The 17,462-nt window shown below is 52.8% G+C and overlaps 1 protein-coding gene across 16 annotated transcripts in view; it reads left to right on the top strand.

Moving 5' to 3' along the window:
• The window catches only part of Dnm2 (dynamin 2), a 79,099-nt gene that overhangs the window by 28,677 nt on the left and 32,960 nt on the right, over positions 1–17,462 (top strand). For all 16 annotated transcript variants that reach the window (XM_023717141.1, XM_023717139.1, XM_023717140.1 and 13 more), the window contains exons 2-5: positions 3,961–4,034; positions 11,779–11,928; positions 13,769–13,972; positions 16,764–16,862. In XM_023717141.1, the coding sequence (XP_023572909.1) occupies positions 3,961–4,034; positions 11,779–11,928; positions 13,769–13,972; positions 16,764–16,862 (527 nt within the window). The remainder of the gene's footprint in view (positions 1–3,960; positions 4,035–11,778; positions 11,929–13,768; positions 13,973–16,763; positions 16,863–17,462) is intronic.

The following is a 17,462-nucleotide window of genomic DNA, read 5'->3' as shown; positions in this document are numbered from 1 at the left end:
GCTCAGCCCACCAGGGGGCGCGGCTGGCTGGCATGTGGTGCTGGGGGATCGAACCGCGGTCCCTGTGCTTTGTCAAGCTTGTTTCAAGTAGGTGCTTTAGACCACTGAGCCATCTCTCCAGCCCAGTGCTTGCTTTTAAGCAATGAGATCCATTCCCAATACCAATAGGCCAGCCTTCTACTCCAGCCTTGTAGAGTGGGATTCTGGTTCCTTCTTCTGCTGGCCCTGCTGGTCCCCAGGCACCATAGGGGCTGGGTAACTTTTGATGCTACATATGGGTATAGTAGCATCCCACCAGTGAACTAGTGAGCGGTGCATTTGGAATGTAAACCCAATGACTAAAATCACCTTTAATACTTACCAGAAATGACAACAAGCCACCATAGCAAGAAACAAGTTGGTACTATTTTGTATCAAAATATTTATATTTGCTTATTTTTTAGGTTTTATTATCAAATTAGCACCCAGACCACTTCTCCAGTATTTATTTTGTCCAGTGATGGTCTGTTGCAGCAGATCTGTTCAGCAGTATATTTAAAAAATTTTAATGTAAATAGAGCTTTTTGTACAATTAATCTAGGTGTATTCTCATACTATTTTCCCTTTTTGTTTAATGAGTATTTCCTGTAAGCTTCTGTTAGCTCATTTTATAATTGCCTGTGGGCATTCTAATATTAAGTCCATATGTTAACAGACAAAAAGTACATATTTTTACACAGAAATTTAGAAATCAAAACCATATACAACATTATTTTTTTTTTAATTTTTTTGCGGAACCAGGGATTTAACTCAGACCCTTCCACTTGCGAGGGAAGTGCTTATTCCACTGAGCCATCTGCCTGGCCCCTAAGATAGATTTTTTTTTTTTTTTTTTTTTTTTTTTTTTGTGGAACTGGGGATTGAACTCAGGCCCTTGAGCTTGCCAGGGAAGCGCTTATTCCACTGAGCCATCTCCCCAGCACAACATTGTAGTAAGACAGTCCTGCTGACATTTTGTGATATACTTAATTTTTTTTTTTTTGTTTTGACATAACACTTTTAACCAACCATCTCTACTACATAAAAAATTTTAATCTAATTAGTCATTGTTAAATGGGATACATTTCACAAGTTTTTTGTAAATGCCAGAGTTTGAATCTGAGAAGTCATCACAATAAGCAATCTTTGTTTTACATTTTGAAAGACCTGTACCCCTGAATATAAATACCCTTAATATACTATGAGAGTAACAATAATGAATTACCATACACATGTGAAAACCTTTCCATCTTAATTTAGTTTTGTACCAAAACCACTTTTTAAGAGAAAACCTTATTGTAAATTTTTCTGGAAAACTTAATCTTTTAGGGGCTGAGGAGATGACTCAGTAGCATAAGCGCTTCCCTGGCAAGCACAAGGACCTGAGTTCAGTACCTGGTTCTACAAAAAAAAAAAAAAACCCCAAAACCCAAAACTTTTATCTTTTAACCAGTAACCATTTCATTGAGGGTATTTCCTAAGAAACTATTGAGATTATTGGGAGTTCCTCATTAGTGAATAATAAGGTTGGCCACACCTCATCCATTGGACTCCTCTCTAATAATATTTTCCCACACTAGGGAATTTTTATTCAAATAGCTTAAACTTTATGGTGTACTGTGTATAAATCAAGTTTGATATCACTTTGACTAACTGGTAATTTAGGAAAAAGCATGTTTTTAAGTCTATATCTCAAATTATATTTAGAACAAATCAAAAAAGAAAAAAGAGGAACAGCTGTTCATTGAAAGACACAGAGGGAGCCTGCCCATTAGCTCAGCTGTTTAGGTACCTGCTTAAGCAAAGCGGTCAGGGTCAGAATTCTGTGGTTCCATCCCCAGATCCTCATGCCTTACCAGACCTGCCCTTAAGGGATCCTGGGTAGGCCAAAAAAAAAAAAAAAAAAATCCTTCTGAAAGACACAAACACATCAACAAATGCACAGAACATACAAACATCCTTATAAAATCAAGAATGCGCTTAAATCTTTGGCCAAATTAAATTATAGTAACTATCACAATTTTTAGAAATTTATAATTGTTGGGCCAGCAAGATAGCTTAGTGGTCTAAAGCGCCTGCTTAGGCAAGCATACAGGGACCACGGTTCAATCCCAGGCACCACACGCTGCACCAGCCCCACCCCCATCTCCAGGGTGGGCTGAGCCAGCCACAAAAAAGAAAAAAAAGAAATTTATAATTGTAAATAGACTAGTCAGATTTTATTTGTCAATTATCATTGATCTTTTATTAGAAAAATTTGGAAGGAATAAAACCTTTTTTCTATAATTAATATGCATATTTTATATTTTTGTATTTTTGTCTGAATACTAGTAAAATTTAGTTCAACTATTTTTACATATTTTATCACCTATTTAGACGTTAGATTTCCATTTGGTCAGTTCCTTGAGTAGGCCCTGGACTGGATCTGACCTCATTACTGTTAACTGCTTCTCCAGATCTGGCTTCATAGTGCAGCCTGACAGTATACTGTGGTACCCAAATAGGTCATTTAGCATTCCCTGGAAAAACAAGCATACCCTTTTCCCCAGGTTAGTAGTGGACTGGGTCCCTTCTCTCTGAAGGACCCTTCCTAGCCCTTTTTTTCTGTTACCTGTTGAAATTTTCTTTCTGCTGTTGTACTTCTATCTTTTGTAAAATTTTAAAAATTTAAATATTTATTGGCAAGTGAAGCAGGAGGGAGCACTGAGCTCTCCTTTGGAGGCCCCAATATGGGGATCCCTGCCCCCACCCCCTGTGCCCGTTGGGTCTGCATTTGGCTAGTGGCATCCTCTGCTATCTTGCTGGGTGTGGACACATAGCTCAGTCCCAGTTGTCCAGTGCTCTGCAGGATCTCACTGCGCTGCCTGGGCTCATCAGGAGCGTCTGTACCCAGCAGTCCTCCTGCCTCAGCCTCCCAAGTGCTGGGATTACAGGCGGGTACCACCACACCCTGCGGCTTCCGAGCAACCTGCACATGCTGATCCTGAGTGACCACAGACACTTTTGTTTCCCTTTCGCAGTGGCAGAGGGTGACTGGTGGGCTTCTCACACTGCCTCTCACCAGGTGTTCCCAGAGGAAGTCAGTGCTGGCCACCTCTGTCTTCTATGATGGTTGTTTATTTCCACAGTGAGGTATATAGGTTCACTTACATCACCTGCCATGTGCACGTGTTCTGACTTTCAGTAAAATCACAATACAGGTTTAGAGCATTCTCATCCTTCCGGAAGGCCTCCTCCCCCCCTTTGCAATCAATTCCTGTTCCCACCCCCAGGCAACCACTGACCTACCTTCTCTGTCTCTGTAAATTCGTCTGCTTTACACACAAACCACACCATGATGTGTCATTAACGTTTTTCCTTTTATTTTGCTTATGTCATACATGCATGACAGTTACTTAAAACAGGAAATATTTTGAGCTATTTTTTATATTCCTTTGGTACTGGGGCTTGAACCTAGGGCTTTTGTATTGAGCTATCTCTCCAGTCCCTTTTTAATATTTTCTTTTGAGAAAACTCTTGCAAAGTTGGCAGGGCTGGGCCGGTGTTCAGGACCCTCTTGCCTCAGCCTTTTTTTTGCGGAACAAGGGATTGAACTCAGGCCCTTGTGCTTGCCAGGCAAGTGCTTATTCTACTGAGCCATCTCCCTGGCCCTGCCTCAGCCTCCTAAATGCTGGGATTTCAGAGGTTTGCCACCGTACCCAGTGTCTTTTTCACAGGAACGTTGCCTAGATACCCCTCAGGGAGAGGGCCTTCTGAAGAGTGGAGGGGAGCAGTGCTGTCTCTGGTCCCCATCCTTCCCCACCCTGGGCTCCCCCGGGGCCCAGCTGGGGCTGGCATCCTTGCTGAGGTTTGCAAGACAGTTGCTCCGCCACGTGTGGCCACACTTCCTGCCCCTCCAGTGTCAGGCATGTGAGTAACTTCTGTCCCTTTCTTCCCCCACAGGGACTTCCTTCCCCGAGGTTCAGGAATTGTTACCAGGCGGCCTCTCATTCTGCAACTCATCTTCTCCAAAACAGGTATGGTGTGGAGCCAGGATGCTCTGTAGGAAGTGAACATGGACGGGGTGCCACGAGAAGCCGGAGCTGGGCAGAGTCTGGGGTCCAGGGCTGCGTTGCTGGAAGTTGAACCCACATGCCCCGTGTGTGCAAAAGATGGGTGAAAAACAGCTCAGTGAACACCAGACTTCCGCCCCCAGTGTCCTCGGCTGTGACCGGATACAAATGTCAAGCTTGTGCTGCACTCTTTTGAAATCATAGGTGCACATCAGCCCAAAATGCTACAGTGTGCAGCTCCGTGACTCCAGGCTCCGTGCAGAGAAGACAGGCACTAAGAGGAGTCAGGGCTGCCTGTCTGCAGAGGCTTAGTCCATACTCATGTCTTAGCTCTTGTCTCCAAGTGGTTTCTGCAGCTCCTTTTATAGATCGGTGGACTAAAGCTCAGCCAGGTTACTCTCAGTCTTCTCGGCCACAGCCAGGACCCCCGCCCCCGCCCCAGGGCACAGGGACCCTCACCCAGGCTCTCCAACCTGAGGTTTAGCTATTGACTGCGCAGGCTCATCTATCTCCTGACTGCCCGGCCCAGAGTATGGGTGTGGCTCCAGTGAGGGCAGCTGATTGGCTCAAAACCTCCCCTTTGGGAATGCTGCCCTCTGATAGGTCACAGGCTGGCCACTGGACTACCTCCTTTGACTTGGTCTCCAGTAGTCTATGGCAGAGCAGCAGCAGGTTTCAGATTTTAACCCAGATGTAGGTGGTCAGTTGGGCCAAACTGGGTTCTAGACTCCAGCTGCACTTGGGGAAGGGACCCTGCACAGGGCCATGTTTCCTGCCCTCTCAGCAAGGTACCTTTGCCAGGCCCACACCAGGCCCTTGCTGTGGCTTTGTGTTTTTCTGCTTGTTTGGGGTCAGTTTGCTGGAGAACAGATCGGCTGGCTTTTGGCATTGGAAGATCCTGCCTATGGTTTGGTGTGGTGGTGGCTGGGGGCTTCCCATGTCACCTGAACAAAGGCCATCAGCCATCCTTGTGCCATCAGCTGATGTGTGTCTCAGTGTGGTCTGGGGAGTGGGTCAAGTCATCACCACTTAGACCTGGGGGGCGGGATAGCTAGTGGCAGGAGATGGGAGGGCCCGGCACCCTACTCTTCCGGGAGGTGACCTTGGAGCTGAAGCGGCCTCCATTGGGCTGTGCAGTGGGTGAGGGAGCCCTCAGGGCCAGGTAGGCACAGAGACTCAGTGCTGTCCAGAGAGCCTAATGGAGGAACCGAAACCTAGCTCAGCTAGCGACTGTCAGCACGTGAAGGGCTCTGGCTGTGGCTGGCTGGGTTTGTGGATGCAGATGTCCCAGCCCCACCCTGTGGATGAGCAGGCTGAAGCTTCCAGATCCTTGCCTAAGGGCGTGGTATCTTAAAGTGTGACCTAAGCCAGGCGTTGGGGACCACTGTCTGCTTGCTGATAGAAGGAGGCAGGAGCCTGAGCTGGGAGTACTTGGGCCACTAGGGATTGGAGGGTGGCACTGAATCCAGTCTGGCTGGGTGGGGTGGGGGTGTTTTGTATGGCAGGGACATGTCCCTTCTCTAGGGAGACCAATAGGGTGCTCCAGCATGGTCCCCACCCCAGCTTCAGCCTGTAGTCGCTGCAGTCCTTTGGGTCCTGGATCTGCCTCGGTGACCAGGTCCACAGAGAACAGCTAAGGCTGGGTGGCTGCTTTTCTAGGTTGGGTGGAGCCAATAGGCATGATGCGGTCAGTGGGAGGGGACCATGACCAGCAGAAACAGGAAAGGCAATAGGTGAGGGATGTGCCTGGCCTGGGTGCTGCTGTGGGTGAGGGACAGAGGTGCCTGGGCTGGGGACCCAGGATGTTTAGAGAGGTGGGGCCCGAACGTGCTGGCCCGGGGGCGGGGTGTGGTAGCGACACTCCTAAAGCTGGAAGCTCCTTGAAGTAACTCTGGAGCCAGCCTGATAGCACTCCCTGGCCAGGAGTCCAGCAGGCAGCTCTCCTTTCTGTGCCTCAGTGTGCTCATTTGGACGTGGGGGTGATTGTGTGCTGTCCTGTGAGGCCTACAGGGCGGCCTGTGCTGGCCCCTGCAGCACCACGGCTGCCCCACTCCCTGCTCAGACAGGTTTCGGTGAACCATGACTTATAACTGGCACTGATTAAAGATTACCTAGACCGCAGCCACCAGGAAGCTCTGAGGCCGGCAGGTGACCTGCCTTCCTTGGGAGTCACCCTGAGCCTCACAATCCCGGGGGTGTTGAGGTTTCTTTCTGTTTGATATACTGTAACACAACCTGCTGAGACCCTGACTCCCACCTTGACCTTGACCTTGGTCTGTACGCTGGAGACAGAAGCGCTGGCTGTCAGGATGTGGTTTGCAGGTTCCCCATTGGCCTCAGAAACCAACCCAGCCAGCCCCTCCCGAAGGCTCTGGCCTTGACCAGTCCCTGCTGCAGCTGGTGCTGTCCTGACCCTCGGGCTTCCTGTCCTGACCCAAGGTCCCTCTAGACCTTGGAGCTCAGCACTGTTCCTGCCAGGAACACCCTGCTCGTACCTTCCTTCCCCTTGGCCCTTCCACCACTGTCATCGCCAGTTATAGCTGCTGCCTCCAGCCCCAGCCCCAGCCTACCCCCAACGCTTTCATTCCTCCTCAGCGTGAGTGACATGACACCGACCTGTCCTGTCCTGTCCTGGTGTTTTTGCCATGGTCTCCCTGCAGTCATGGCAGCGCCCAGGGCAGGAGTGCCTGTCCCCCACCTGTAGCCCAGTGGCACAGCCTGAATGTGTGGAGGGTGGGCGGGGCTAAGACCCATAGGGCCCTGCGCACCTGTTCTAGTCCCAGATGCTCAGGAAACTGAGGCAGGAGGACTGCTTGAGCCCGGGACTTCAAGACCAGTCAGTCAGGCAACATAGCAAGATCCCTCTCTCAGAAACAAAAAACAAAAAACCCAGCACTTTATCCAGCACCTTCCCCAGGTAGCCTGGCCCAGGAAGGCTCTTCCTAGCATCCTGATGGCCCCTATTTTCAGAGTGGGTGGAAGCCTGGATCCACCTGGGTGGCCCCTGACAGCAGCTAAGCTGGTAATTTTCCTGCATGGATGCTCCTGTCTCAGAGAAGACAGCTTGGAGCCGGGGAGGGGGGGGTCCCAGATGCCAGCTGATATTGTCATTGTCACCGTGTGGTCTCCGCAGCAGTTAGTCTCAGTGGGGAAGTAATAATCACTACTTGTCCTCAGTCAGAGCCGAGCAGGAAGAAGAGATGAGCTTCACACTGTCACGGAGAAGTGCTGGATGAGCAGCTCCTCGCTGGCCATCCGGTGCTCAGGGTCTCCCAAGTGAGACTGGGCCCAGGTTATTCGAGCTGTTGCAGTGCCTGGCTGGGGCTGGAGGAGCCAGCCTGGTGGTGATGCCCTTTGCCAGGCTGGGAACAGGAAGGCGGTAGGCACCAGGACAGAGCCCCTGTGCGTGTCATGCTGAGACCTTGGCGCCCTGGGTCTCACATTCAACCTGCTGTGGGCTTCACCAATGGAGTGACATTCTCATTGCACCCAGCTGTAGGTTCTGGGCTAGCCTTTTGCATTACAGGATCACTGAGGGACCCAGTGACAGACTGGAAGCCTAAACTGGGTGTGGCCAGGCTCCTGTGCCACACAAGCCAAGGTACTCCTACCTCTCGTCTTTTTTGCTTCTTGCAATAGGATCCCACTCTGTAGTCCAGACTGGTGATTTTCCTGTCTCAGCCTCCTGACAGTGGGATTACAGGCCTGCGCAGAAAGCACTTCCCACCACTTCCATTTCCACCCCACCCCACACCATTTCCCACCACTTCCCCAAATTCTGTTCTGGGTACCTGCCCTGCCCTCTCTAAGCTTGTGGGCCATGCTGTGGGCAGAGTTAGGCTTTTCTGGCAGTGGGGTTCACAGTCGAAACTTGACTTTCTGCAGCTTCCAGGAAGACCACCGGGCACATGCCCCAGAGTACCTCTGGGGTGGGGGGCGTCCGTTCCCTGCTAGGAGTGTGTCCACAGGGCTCCTTGTGGGACTGGGAGCTCCCCAGGGACTGCTTCCTTATGCCCTGGGCCACCTGGCTGAGAGAATCTGGGTGCAAGGTGATGAGTGACCACGTGGAACAGTAAGACCTACTGGGGACCCTGGCATGCTATCCCCTAGGGCTGGACACTCTAGGCCAGGCTGGGAATCCACTGTAGTAAATCTGTCTTCTGGGTGTGTTTGTTAGGCAGCTGCCGCCTCCCACAGAGCAGCCATCCACATGTGGCCCCTGCTTCCACACAGGCCCTGGGGAAAAAAAAAAGGCAGAAGTGCTTTCTGGAAGAAACTCCTCTGTATCCACTGAACCCCGAGGGAAGATGCTGTCGGGGAGCCCAGGGGCTGGCAGCACAGCTGCCCCAGAGGGCCTGGGTTTCTCCTTTCTGGCCTGACTGCCCCCGGAGAGAACTTGCTTGGTGTGGTACGCAGCTAGGGCATGTGCCCAGGACCCAGGAACTAGCTTGGTCACCTGGAAACACTGTGGACAGGGAGGGAAGGAGGGGCACCGTGGGCAGTGGTGAGCAGGTGGGCAGGGCTGGCCGTGCCCTGACGTTGGCTCCTGGGCAGGTCGCCTCGTAGTCTCTGGTGCACTTTTTTTTTTTCCTCTTCCCTGATGTGTTATTTGAGCTGGTAAATCTTTAATCAGACAGTAGGGGCATCAGACCAGGGACCAGGAAGGAACAGCTGAACTGCAGGAGGTGCTGGGCAACTTGTAAGAGTGCCTTGCCCTCTCTGGGCTCCCTCTGTCAGTTGGGAGGATGGTGGAGTCCCTGCCCACTCTGATGACCACAGCGACAGCTGCCATTTTCCTTTTTTTTTTTTTTTGGTGGAACTAGGGATTGAACTCAGGCCCTTGCGCTTGCCAGGGAAGTGCTTATTCCACTGAGCTATCTCCCCAGCCCACTACCATTTTCCTATGCAGATGTAGATTCCCCCAGACCTCTGCCAGGTCCCTTGTGATGGCCATTGCACAGATCAAAAGGCTGAGCCCTGAGTGGGGCCTCACTGCAGACAAAGCTAATAACTTTGGTCGGCATGGGGATCTGGGGACCTGTGGTGGGCAACTTGTGCTGGGAAGAGGACTGAGCTGCTGGGCTCTGGGGTGGCTGTTCAGGAGAGAGCGCAGGTGGCAGGTCCTGATGCAGAAAGAGGAGGAGGCTGAGGGCAGAGAGGGCCAGACTTTCTAGATACCTGGGGCAGAGGCCTGCAGGGCAAGGCCCACATCCTGGGCCAGCCTTCCACTCCACATCGCCTGGTGTAGCCTCTCTTGCAGCGAAGCCCCGGGGCCTGTAGCCGGAAGGGAGCTGAGAGCGTGGGTGTGGGTGGGCTGTTCCACTCGGCAGCAGCTCCAGGAAAAGAAGCTGAGCATTTCCTCTTGTCCTGTAAAGGGCCTGGTGTGATTGTCTTTGGAAGTGGATAGCTGATAGCAGGGTGGGGCAGGGTGGGGGACCCTGTATTCTTGCAGTCTCCTCCTGGGCCCTGCTTGGTGGTGGCCAAGGCCCTGTGGATGCCAGTCTGATCCTTGTGAGTCCCCTAGGCCTACAGTCAAAGGGTTCAGAGGCAAGGATCTTTCTGGAGACCTCAGAGGCTACCTGGCTTGAGAACCATACCCCTGTCACCTTGTCAGAGTTCCAAGGCCCAGCTGCTTGTGGGCCCAGTCACCTCCCCAACCTGAGCCTCAGTTTCCTGGCACTGGCATTGGAGAGCATGGGGGCGGCTGGGTGTGAAGGGACTCGGGCAACAACATGCAGCTCCTCGCTGGGCCTGGCTGCCTGAACGGGACGGGCGCTCTTCCCACACCTTTCCCCTGCTGCTGGCTGTGTTGTTTGTGTGGCCAGGTCTCCTCCTGGTGGATGCTCGGGAGAGCTCCAGCTTCTCGCTCACGGACCTGCCAGCAGGCAGCGCTCCTCTTGGCAACTCCGTGCTGGCCTGGCCTCCGCCTCTGCCACTGTGCTTGCTCCCCCCTCCTTCCTTGTTTTCTCTTTTTCCGTTCTGGGTCCTTGTACTACAGCCCCAGCCCATATGTATGTATGTACATATGTATGTATGTATGTATGTATGTATATATTTTAAATTTTTATTGTGAGACATGATCTCACTAAAATGCCCAGGCTGGAGTCAAAACACTCCATCCTCCTGCCTTAGCCTCCCAAAGTGCTAAGACCTACCCACTTGGCTCTGCTTTATCTTTATTTTTAAAAGTAGCGAAATGTACTGGGAAAACGAACGGGGAACAGGAATAGCTCCTGAGAGACAGGAGGGGTCCCGAATGAGTTACCCTCTCTTTTTAGCATCACTGCGGGAGCTGTGATCTCTGAGCCCCAATTTTGCTAGTGAAGTTCCAACATTTGACCAGCTGGGAGATGTTCGGTGAACACTGGCCCACTCAGCATCCGTGTGGCTTTTGCTTCTCTTGTCCCATCTCTGTGTTTTGGGGCTCCATGACAGGACCCGGTTGTCACTCATCTGCCTTCTGTTGCTCTTAGCCCGGCTTACAGATAGCCCTGGGCTCATCTGCATGATCCCTAGAAGGCATGTGAGGGGGCTGTGAAGAAGGAACGCTGAGGTGGACCCTGGCAAGGCCGTGAGAGGCTCCCATGCCCCAGAGCCTGGGTATCTTGAGGAAGGTCAAGTAAGGCCTGTGAACACCATTGTGACCTGCAGTAAGGACCCAGGACTCAGAGTCCTGTCAGCACTGAATGAAGTCCTTGTCACACTTGGCGCCCCTCGGGGTGACACAGCCTGCTGTTTCCTCATCGGGTCTGTGTGCAGGCAAACAGGGCTGGGAGTGTGCAGTCAGTGCCCACACAGTGCCGCTTAGGCCGTGCAAGGCCCTGGGCTCCACCCCCACCCCCCTCTGCGTTAAAAGAAGGAGAAAAGAACAAGCGCTGGTCGCACGCCTGCTGTTTTTCTGAGTCACAGTGGTCAAGACATAGTTGGTAGAATTCTAATCCACATACTGCACCTTTGCCCCATCTGAGCATTTACAATGTAAAATGCTCCCTTCGAGCCCCAGTGTGACATCACTTGTGGGAAGTTCCACACCTGGGGCCTTGTACGTGTCCCTGGGCAAACGTGGGGAGGCTGAAAGCTCTGCTTAAATTGCCTTTGGACCATGTAGGTAGTGTGCATGTGAAATGTGAATTTTGAGTTTCGACTGGGGTCATTTCCTCATAACAGCTCACTCTGTCTTTGGAAATACTCCAAAACCTGAAAAAGTTTAAAAGCTACCACACTTCCATACCAGGGCATTTTGTGTAAGGCAAACACTTGTATCCATTTTAGAATCTCTAGGGTCCAGAAGGGGCTATGAGTCAGCTCTTTGTTGCCATGACAAAATAGGTGATAAAGGGACAAACGCTGTATCCTGACTCACAGTCCCAGGGGCTCATTGCTGGGTCAGCTGCTCCCAGGCAGCAGCCGGCGGGAGGGCACCCAGGAGGAAGGGTGCACCGGCAGAGGAGAGCAGGGGAAAGGGGCCAGGACGGGCACCAGCGCAGGTCACAGTGCCAGGGACCCACTTCTGCCCGTCAGCTCAGCGCTGCCACGTCCACCCACCTCCCCAGAGCGCCACCTCTGAGCACAATCCTTGTCGCAAGAGGGACTGTGGCTGCTCCCTTTCTTTCTCTTCCTGACAGCGCTGCTGTTCCACGCAGAAGCCGCCTGTCCCCACGCACCGGACTGCTCCCTGACTCATTTTCAACGCCCTCCTTCTCTGCAGAATATGCCGAGTTTCTGCACTGCAAATCCAAAAAGTTTACAGACTTCGATGAAGTCCGGCAGGAGATTGAAGCAGAGACGGACCGGGTCACGGGGACCAACAAAGGCATCTCCCCGGTGCCCATCAACCTACGGGTCTACTCACCGCACGGTAGGAAGCGGGCGGGGCAGCGCCCCTTGGCCGGCTCTGCACATGCGCAGAACCTGCGCGAGCGCGCCTCCCAGTGCAACCGACTGGCAGCTGCTCCAGCAAGTGGCTTCTGTGTGGCTGGTCCAAAAGGGGCGCGCTGGGCAGGGGGTGCAGCGCAGGGAAAAGGACTCCTTTGCTTCAAGGCACTGGGGCTTCAGGTCCCTCAGTAAGAGCCACAGCCAGGTGCCTGCGCAGGAGCCTGGAATCCCAGCCACGTGGGAGGCTGCGCTGGGAGACCCTGCCTCAGAGGAAAGAACGACACCCCCAGGCGTGGGGATTACAAACCTCTAATCCCAGCCCTCCAGAAGGCTGAGGCAGGAGGATTGCCAATGAGAGCGCAACCCAGGGAATTTAGCGAGACCCAGCCTCCAAATTAAAAGTTTAAAAAAGGCTGGAGATGTGGTTCAGTGTGAAGACCTGGGGTCTCATGTCCCCTGCAAAAAAAAGGAACAGAAAAGAAAAAAAGAAAAGAAAGGACATGAGCAGGTAGCTGGGCTGCCTAGCCCATGTGACCCTGGGTTCCAGGCTCAGCACCATCAAAAAGGAGGAGCCAGAAATCAGGCTTTTCTGTAAGTTGTCCCAGCTTTAAAACTCTGTATTCTGACAGCAACATGTGGCTGTTCGTCAGGCCCTGAGGCCTGGCTTGCTACCTCAGGTGGGAGGAAGGGGTGTTCTGTTTCTTTTTTTGGTTTTAGCCCAGGCAGTCTCAAACTGTGGTGATCATCCTGCCTCAGCCTCCCAGATGCTGGAATTATGGCATGCGCCTCAGTGCCCTGTAGTGTGTGTGTATGTATTATATATGTGTGTGCAGTATGGTTGTGACATGCCACAGGAGCCACTTATTTGTGTGTGTGTGTGTGTGTGTGTGTGTGTGTGTTGTGCGCGCGCGCGCGCATGTGTGCGCGTGCAGTTTTTTTCGGACAGGATGTTGCTGTGTAGCCCAGACTGGCCTTGAGTTTCTGGCAGTCCTCCTGCCTCAGTGTCCTAAGTGCTAGGATTAGAGGCACAAATCACCGCACCTAGATTGAGGATTTTTTTTTTTTTTAAATCTTTTATTTTCTTATTTGTTTGGTCCAGGGTCTCACTGTGCAGCTCAGACTCAGCGATCCTCCTGTCGCAGCCTCCCCAGCATTGGGATTACAGGAGTGCACCACCACACCTGGTTGGTGGCCAGCATGGTGCGCCCAGTCTGGGGCCTGAACAGCATGCAGTAGCAGGGATTGAACCTTGCGCTTGCCAGGCAAGCATTTAGGCTGCTGAGCTATCTCCCCAGCCCCGAGTAGGTTCATCGAAGTACCATCATTTTGCTTCTAAGGCTTCCTTGGCATTGGCTGGCTGGCTGGCTGGCTGGCTGGCTGGGCTAAAATTTATTTAGCCATTTGTTGAATGCAGGTCTGTGTCACTGGAGTAGAGCAGGTGCAGAGTGTTTGTGGCAGGGACACTCACAGGGATTACTGGTGCACAGATGTGAACCAGGGCTTAGGATGTGGCTCTGTGGTAGGGCACTCACCTAGTGCAGGCAAAGTGCTGGGCATAGTGGTGTAACCTGGTACTGCACTACGGGAGGAGGCTGAGGCAGGAGGATTGCAACTTGTATTCTCATCTGGGCGACACAGCAACATCCTGTCTCAGAAAATAAATGAGAGCTGAAGATGTAACGCTAGCAGAGTGCCCCAAATTTGACCTCCAATATACAGTCAAGGAAGAAGGGAAGGAAGAGAAGAGAAAAAGACGTGGCCCTGCAGGGCGTGTGTGGCTGCCTTTCCCAGACTCTGACCACCATGCTCTGATTTCCCCTCAGTGCTGAACTTGACCCTCATCGACCTCCCGGGCATCACCAAGGTGCCCGTGGGGGACCAGCCCCCCGACATCGAATACCAGATCAAGGACATGATCCTGCAGTTCATCAGCCGGGAGAGCAGCCTGATCCTGGCCGTGACGCCCGCCAACATGGACTTGGCCAACTCCGATGCCCTCAAGCTGGCTAAGGAGGTCGACCCCCAAGGTACCCGGGGGGCTCAGGCAGCGGCCCCTCTCCCCGGCCCTCCTTAGAAGCAGCGTGTCCCTGGGAGGCCATTGCAGGGGCAGTTGGCTGCCCTTCCTCGGGCATCATGGTGCCTCCCATGCCAGCACAGAGGAGGAGCGTGGTGTGCAGTGTTGGGCAACTTTCTGTCACTGACAGTGCCCTGGGCCTTCCACGAGTAGAAGGGTTGATTTGGGTTAGGCTTTGGCAGGTCTAGGCCAGTGATGGTGCACCTTTTAGAGCATTCAGTGATCGAAACAGCCTGCTGTGGCGTGCATGCCAGTGGATTAGGCTGTGGTTGGTGGGCCTAGATCAGTTGGTGAATTTGAGAATGATCAAGAAAAACAAACCAGGTAGCATCTGGGCCTCTTGTCTTGTCAGGAGGCTGTAGGGCAACTAGGTGTGGTAGTGTAAGCTGTAACCCTATATAGCACTGTAATCCCAGCGCTTGGGAGGCTGAGGCAAGAAGATCTCCCTAAATTCAAGGCCAGCCTGGGCTACATAGTAGTGAGGCCCTAGCTCAAAAAACAAAAAGATGACCAATTTGATTTGAAACTGTCTCATTGCTATTTGTCTGTCAATAAAATTATGAAAAAAATAAAAATAAAAAACCCGAAAAGATGCAGCTGTAACGCAGCTGCAGGACCCGCGCAGGAGTTCAGAGCTCCCGTCTGAGAGTTGTTCATTGTCCCCGAGGAGTAGTCAGCCCATGTCGTGGTGCGAAGGGCAGCCCCAGCTGCAGGCCTGCTGTGAGGGCCGCTGGCGGGTCATCCCCTTGTGCTGCTCAGGTTGAGTGATCCAGCCCGACTTCGAAGGCAGGAGGGGGTCAGCGGGCGGCTCAGGTGGGGGGGAGGAGTGGGCGGCAGCGGCTGAGCCCAGGGCACCCACGTCTGGTGCTCAGGTTCCACTTAGGATGTAGTTGGGTGCCCACTGCTACAGGCTAGGTCTGGGCTTTGGGGGTGCAGCAAGGGATCCAGGAAACAGGCCAGGACGCTGATGCTCCAGCGAGGGAGACACCGTAGCACAAGGTCTGCCCAGAGATGGCAGCTGGCAGGAAGGGGAAGCCCTTGTGGTGACCAGGCCCCTGAGGAAGTGAGGTTTAGGGAAGAGCAGAAACGAGAAGAGGCCAAACCCAGGAGGACAGCAAGGTGACATGACCCTGGGGTGCCCTGAGCCTGGAGTGTCGCCACCAAGAATCTGTGTGGCTGCAGTGCAGCCTGTCAGTGGGGACAGCGTGGGTTGGGGGCTGAAGGGGTGGGTGTGGTGGACAGGCCACCACATCCCAAAACTGGGAGCTAAGGCAGGAAGGTCACCAGTTCTAGCCCAGTCTGGACAACTTAGCAACTTTTGAGACCTGTCAAAAAATAAAAAGGGATGGATTGAAAAAAAAGGGATGGAGGTGAAGCTCAGTGCAAAGTCCCTGGGTTCCATCCCCAGTGCTACCAAAAAAGGGAGCTGCCATCAGGCTTTGGGGTTGCTTCTGAGTGTTGGGGATGTTACCCAAGTAAGGCACAGACAGGGCCACTTTTTATGGTGCTAGGCTTAGACCCAGGGCCTTTGCACTGAGCTCCATCCCATCCTCTTTTGGGGGGTTCTACAGGGTCTCACTACACAGATCGGACTGCAGTGATCCTCCTGTTTTCAGCCTTCCAAGTGCTGGGATTACAGGCATGCGCCACCGTGTCCAGTCTCCCAGCATTTTTTTTTTTGAGACAGGGTTGCCTAGGCTGGGCTGAAACTGAAGCTCCTGCCTCAGATCCTCCTGTCTCAGCCTCTCCTGCACCAGGATTACAGGCATGGGCCACAACATGTCCAGTCTCAGTGGCGGCTCAGTGCTCTTGGGGGCCGGGCCAGTGTGGCATGTGGTGCCAGGGATCAAACCCTGGTCCTGGCGCTTGCCTAAGCAGTCACTTAGTCCACTGACCTATCTCACCAGCCCATAAACTCTTTATTATTATTATTGTTGTTGTTATTATTATTTTAATGTATTTAGTACAGAGTCTACAGGGTCTCACTACACAGATCAGACTCAGTGATCTTCCCGTTTCCAGCCTCCTAAGTTCTGGGAGTATAGGCATGCGCTACCGCACCTGCTGTCTCAGCAGGCCCTGGGGGGTGGGGCCGGCAGTGCATGCTGGGGATCAAAAGCCAGTCCCTGCCTCTGCCTAGCAGGCGCTTTCATCTGCTGAGCTATCTGGCCGGCCCAATTCTTATTTTTAAAGCTTAACCCTCTCCCTTACCTGTCTGTCGTGTGCCTCTGTGCACATGCCCATGTGACGCCATCCTGTGTCACTTGGTGTTGGGCCGGTGCTGCCATCCATGGGACAGGCCCTTAGCAACTTACCCAGGCCTTGGTCCCAGACATTTGGACTCTCCTGTCTGTGTACACATGCTCTGGCCGGGTGGGACAGTTCCCTTGGGCTCGATGCTGCTCCTTAGTTCCTCCCCGGATGCCACATCCTTTCTGCTGTCCACTGACGTGATGACCTTTCACCCGTGTGGTCCCCTTACCTGCTGACATGGGCAACCCATGCTCTCCCTGGGAAGTGTAGAATAGGTGGGTCCCCCTTGGTACCCAGACTGACACCTGCCCTGCGTCCCCTCACACATGACACCAGTGCTCAGGTCAATCACCAGTGCCAGGTTCAACTGTGATCCTCTGGGTTCTGGGGACAGGAGGGACTCCAGGGGTGGCCCCAGGGCCTGTCTGTCCTCATGGGTCACACGGGAAATGGGGGCTCGTCCCTCAGCACTGCAGTTCCCGCTCTTGCAGGCCTGCGGACCATCGGCGTCATCACAAAGCTCGACCTGATGGACGAGGGCACTGACGCCCGGGACGTCCTGGAGAACAAGCTGCTGCCGCTGCGCAGAGGTGGGTGCTGGGCCGGCGGCGGGGGGCGTAGTGGCCTTTGTTTTGTTTTGTTTTGTTTTGTTTTGCGGTGTTGGGGATGCACTGCAGCCCCCTTCTGCTCATTTTCTTTCCTATACTCTATTACACTTCCAGACCCCACAGCAATAGAGGGAGGCTTTCCTGGAAGCCTCTGTGGGCACGGGTAGCTCCCACCTCAGGAGCTGCCGTACACAGCCAGTACCAAATCCCTGCAGAGCCAAGTGCACTCTGTTTTCTTCCTGATGATTCTGCCACTACTAGTGCTATTACGATTGCTCTTACTATTTGCAGTACCGAGACTGGCACCCCTGGCCTTCACACTGAGCTATAGCCATAGACAGGGCCTTGCTAAGTTGCTAAGTTAACCTAGACTGGGTTCAACCTTGGCAATCTTCCTGCCTCAGCCTCCCAGAATACTGGCATGATAGGTCTGCTCTACCATACCTGGCTAGTTTTTTTCATGTTTAAACATTAAAGTTTATTAAGTGCCTGTTATACACCAGGTAGTATTTTAAGCTCAATGTTTAAGTACTCATTTATTTATTTATTTTTGGGGGGGACCTGGGATTGAACTCAGGCCCT

This window comes from Octodon degus, unplaced genomic scaffold (assembly GCF_000260255.1).
Source record: "Octodon degus isolate 3935 unplaced genomic scaffold, OctDeg1.0 scaffold00050, whole genome shotgun sequence".
NCBI lineage: Eukaryota > Metazoa > Chordata > Mammalia > Rodentia > Octodontidae > Octodon > Octodon degus.
The sequence above is the reverse complement of the archived record's forward strand: the minus strand, read 5'-3'. Positions and strand labels throughout refer to the sequence as shown.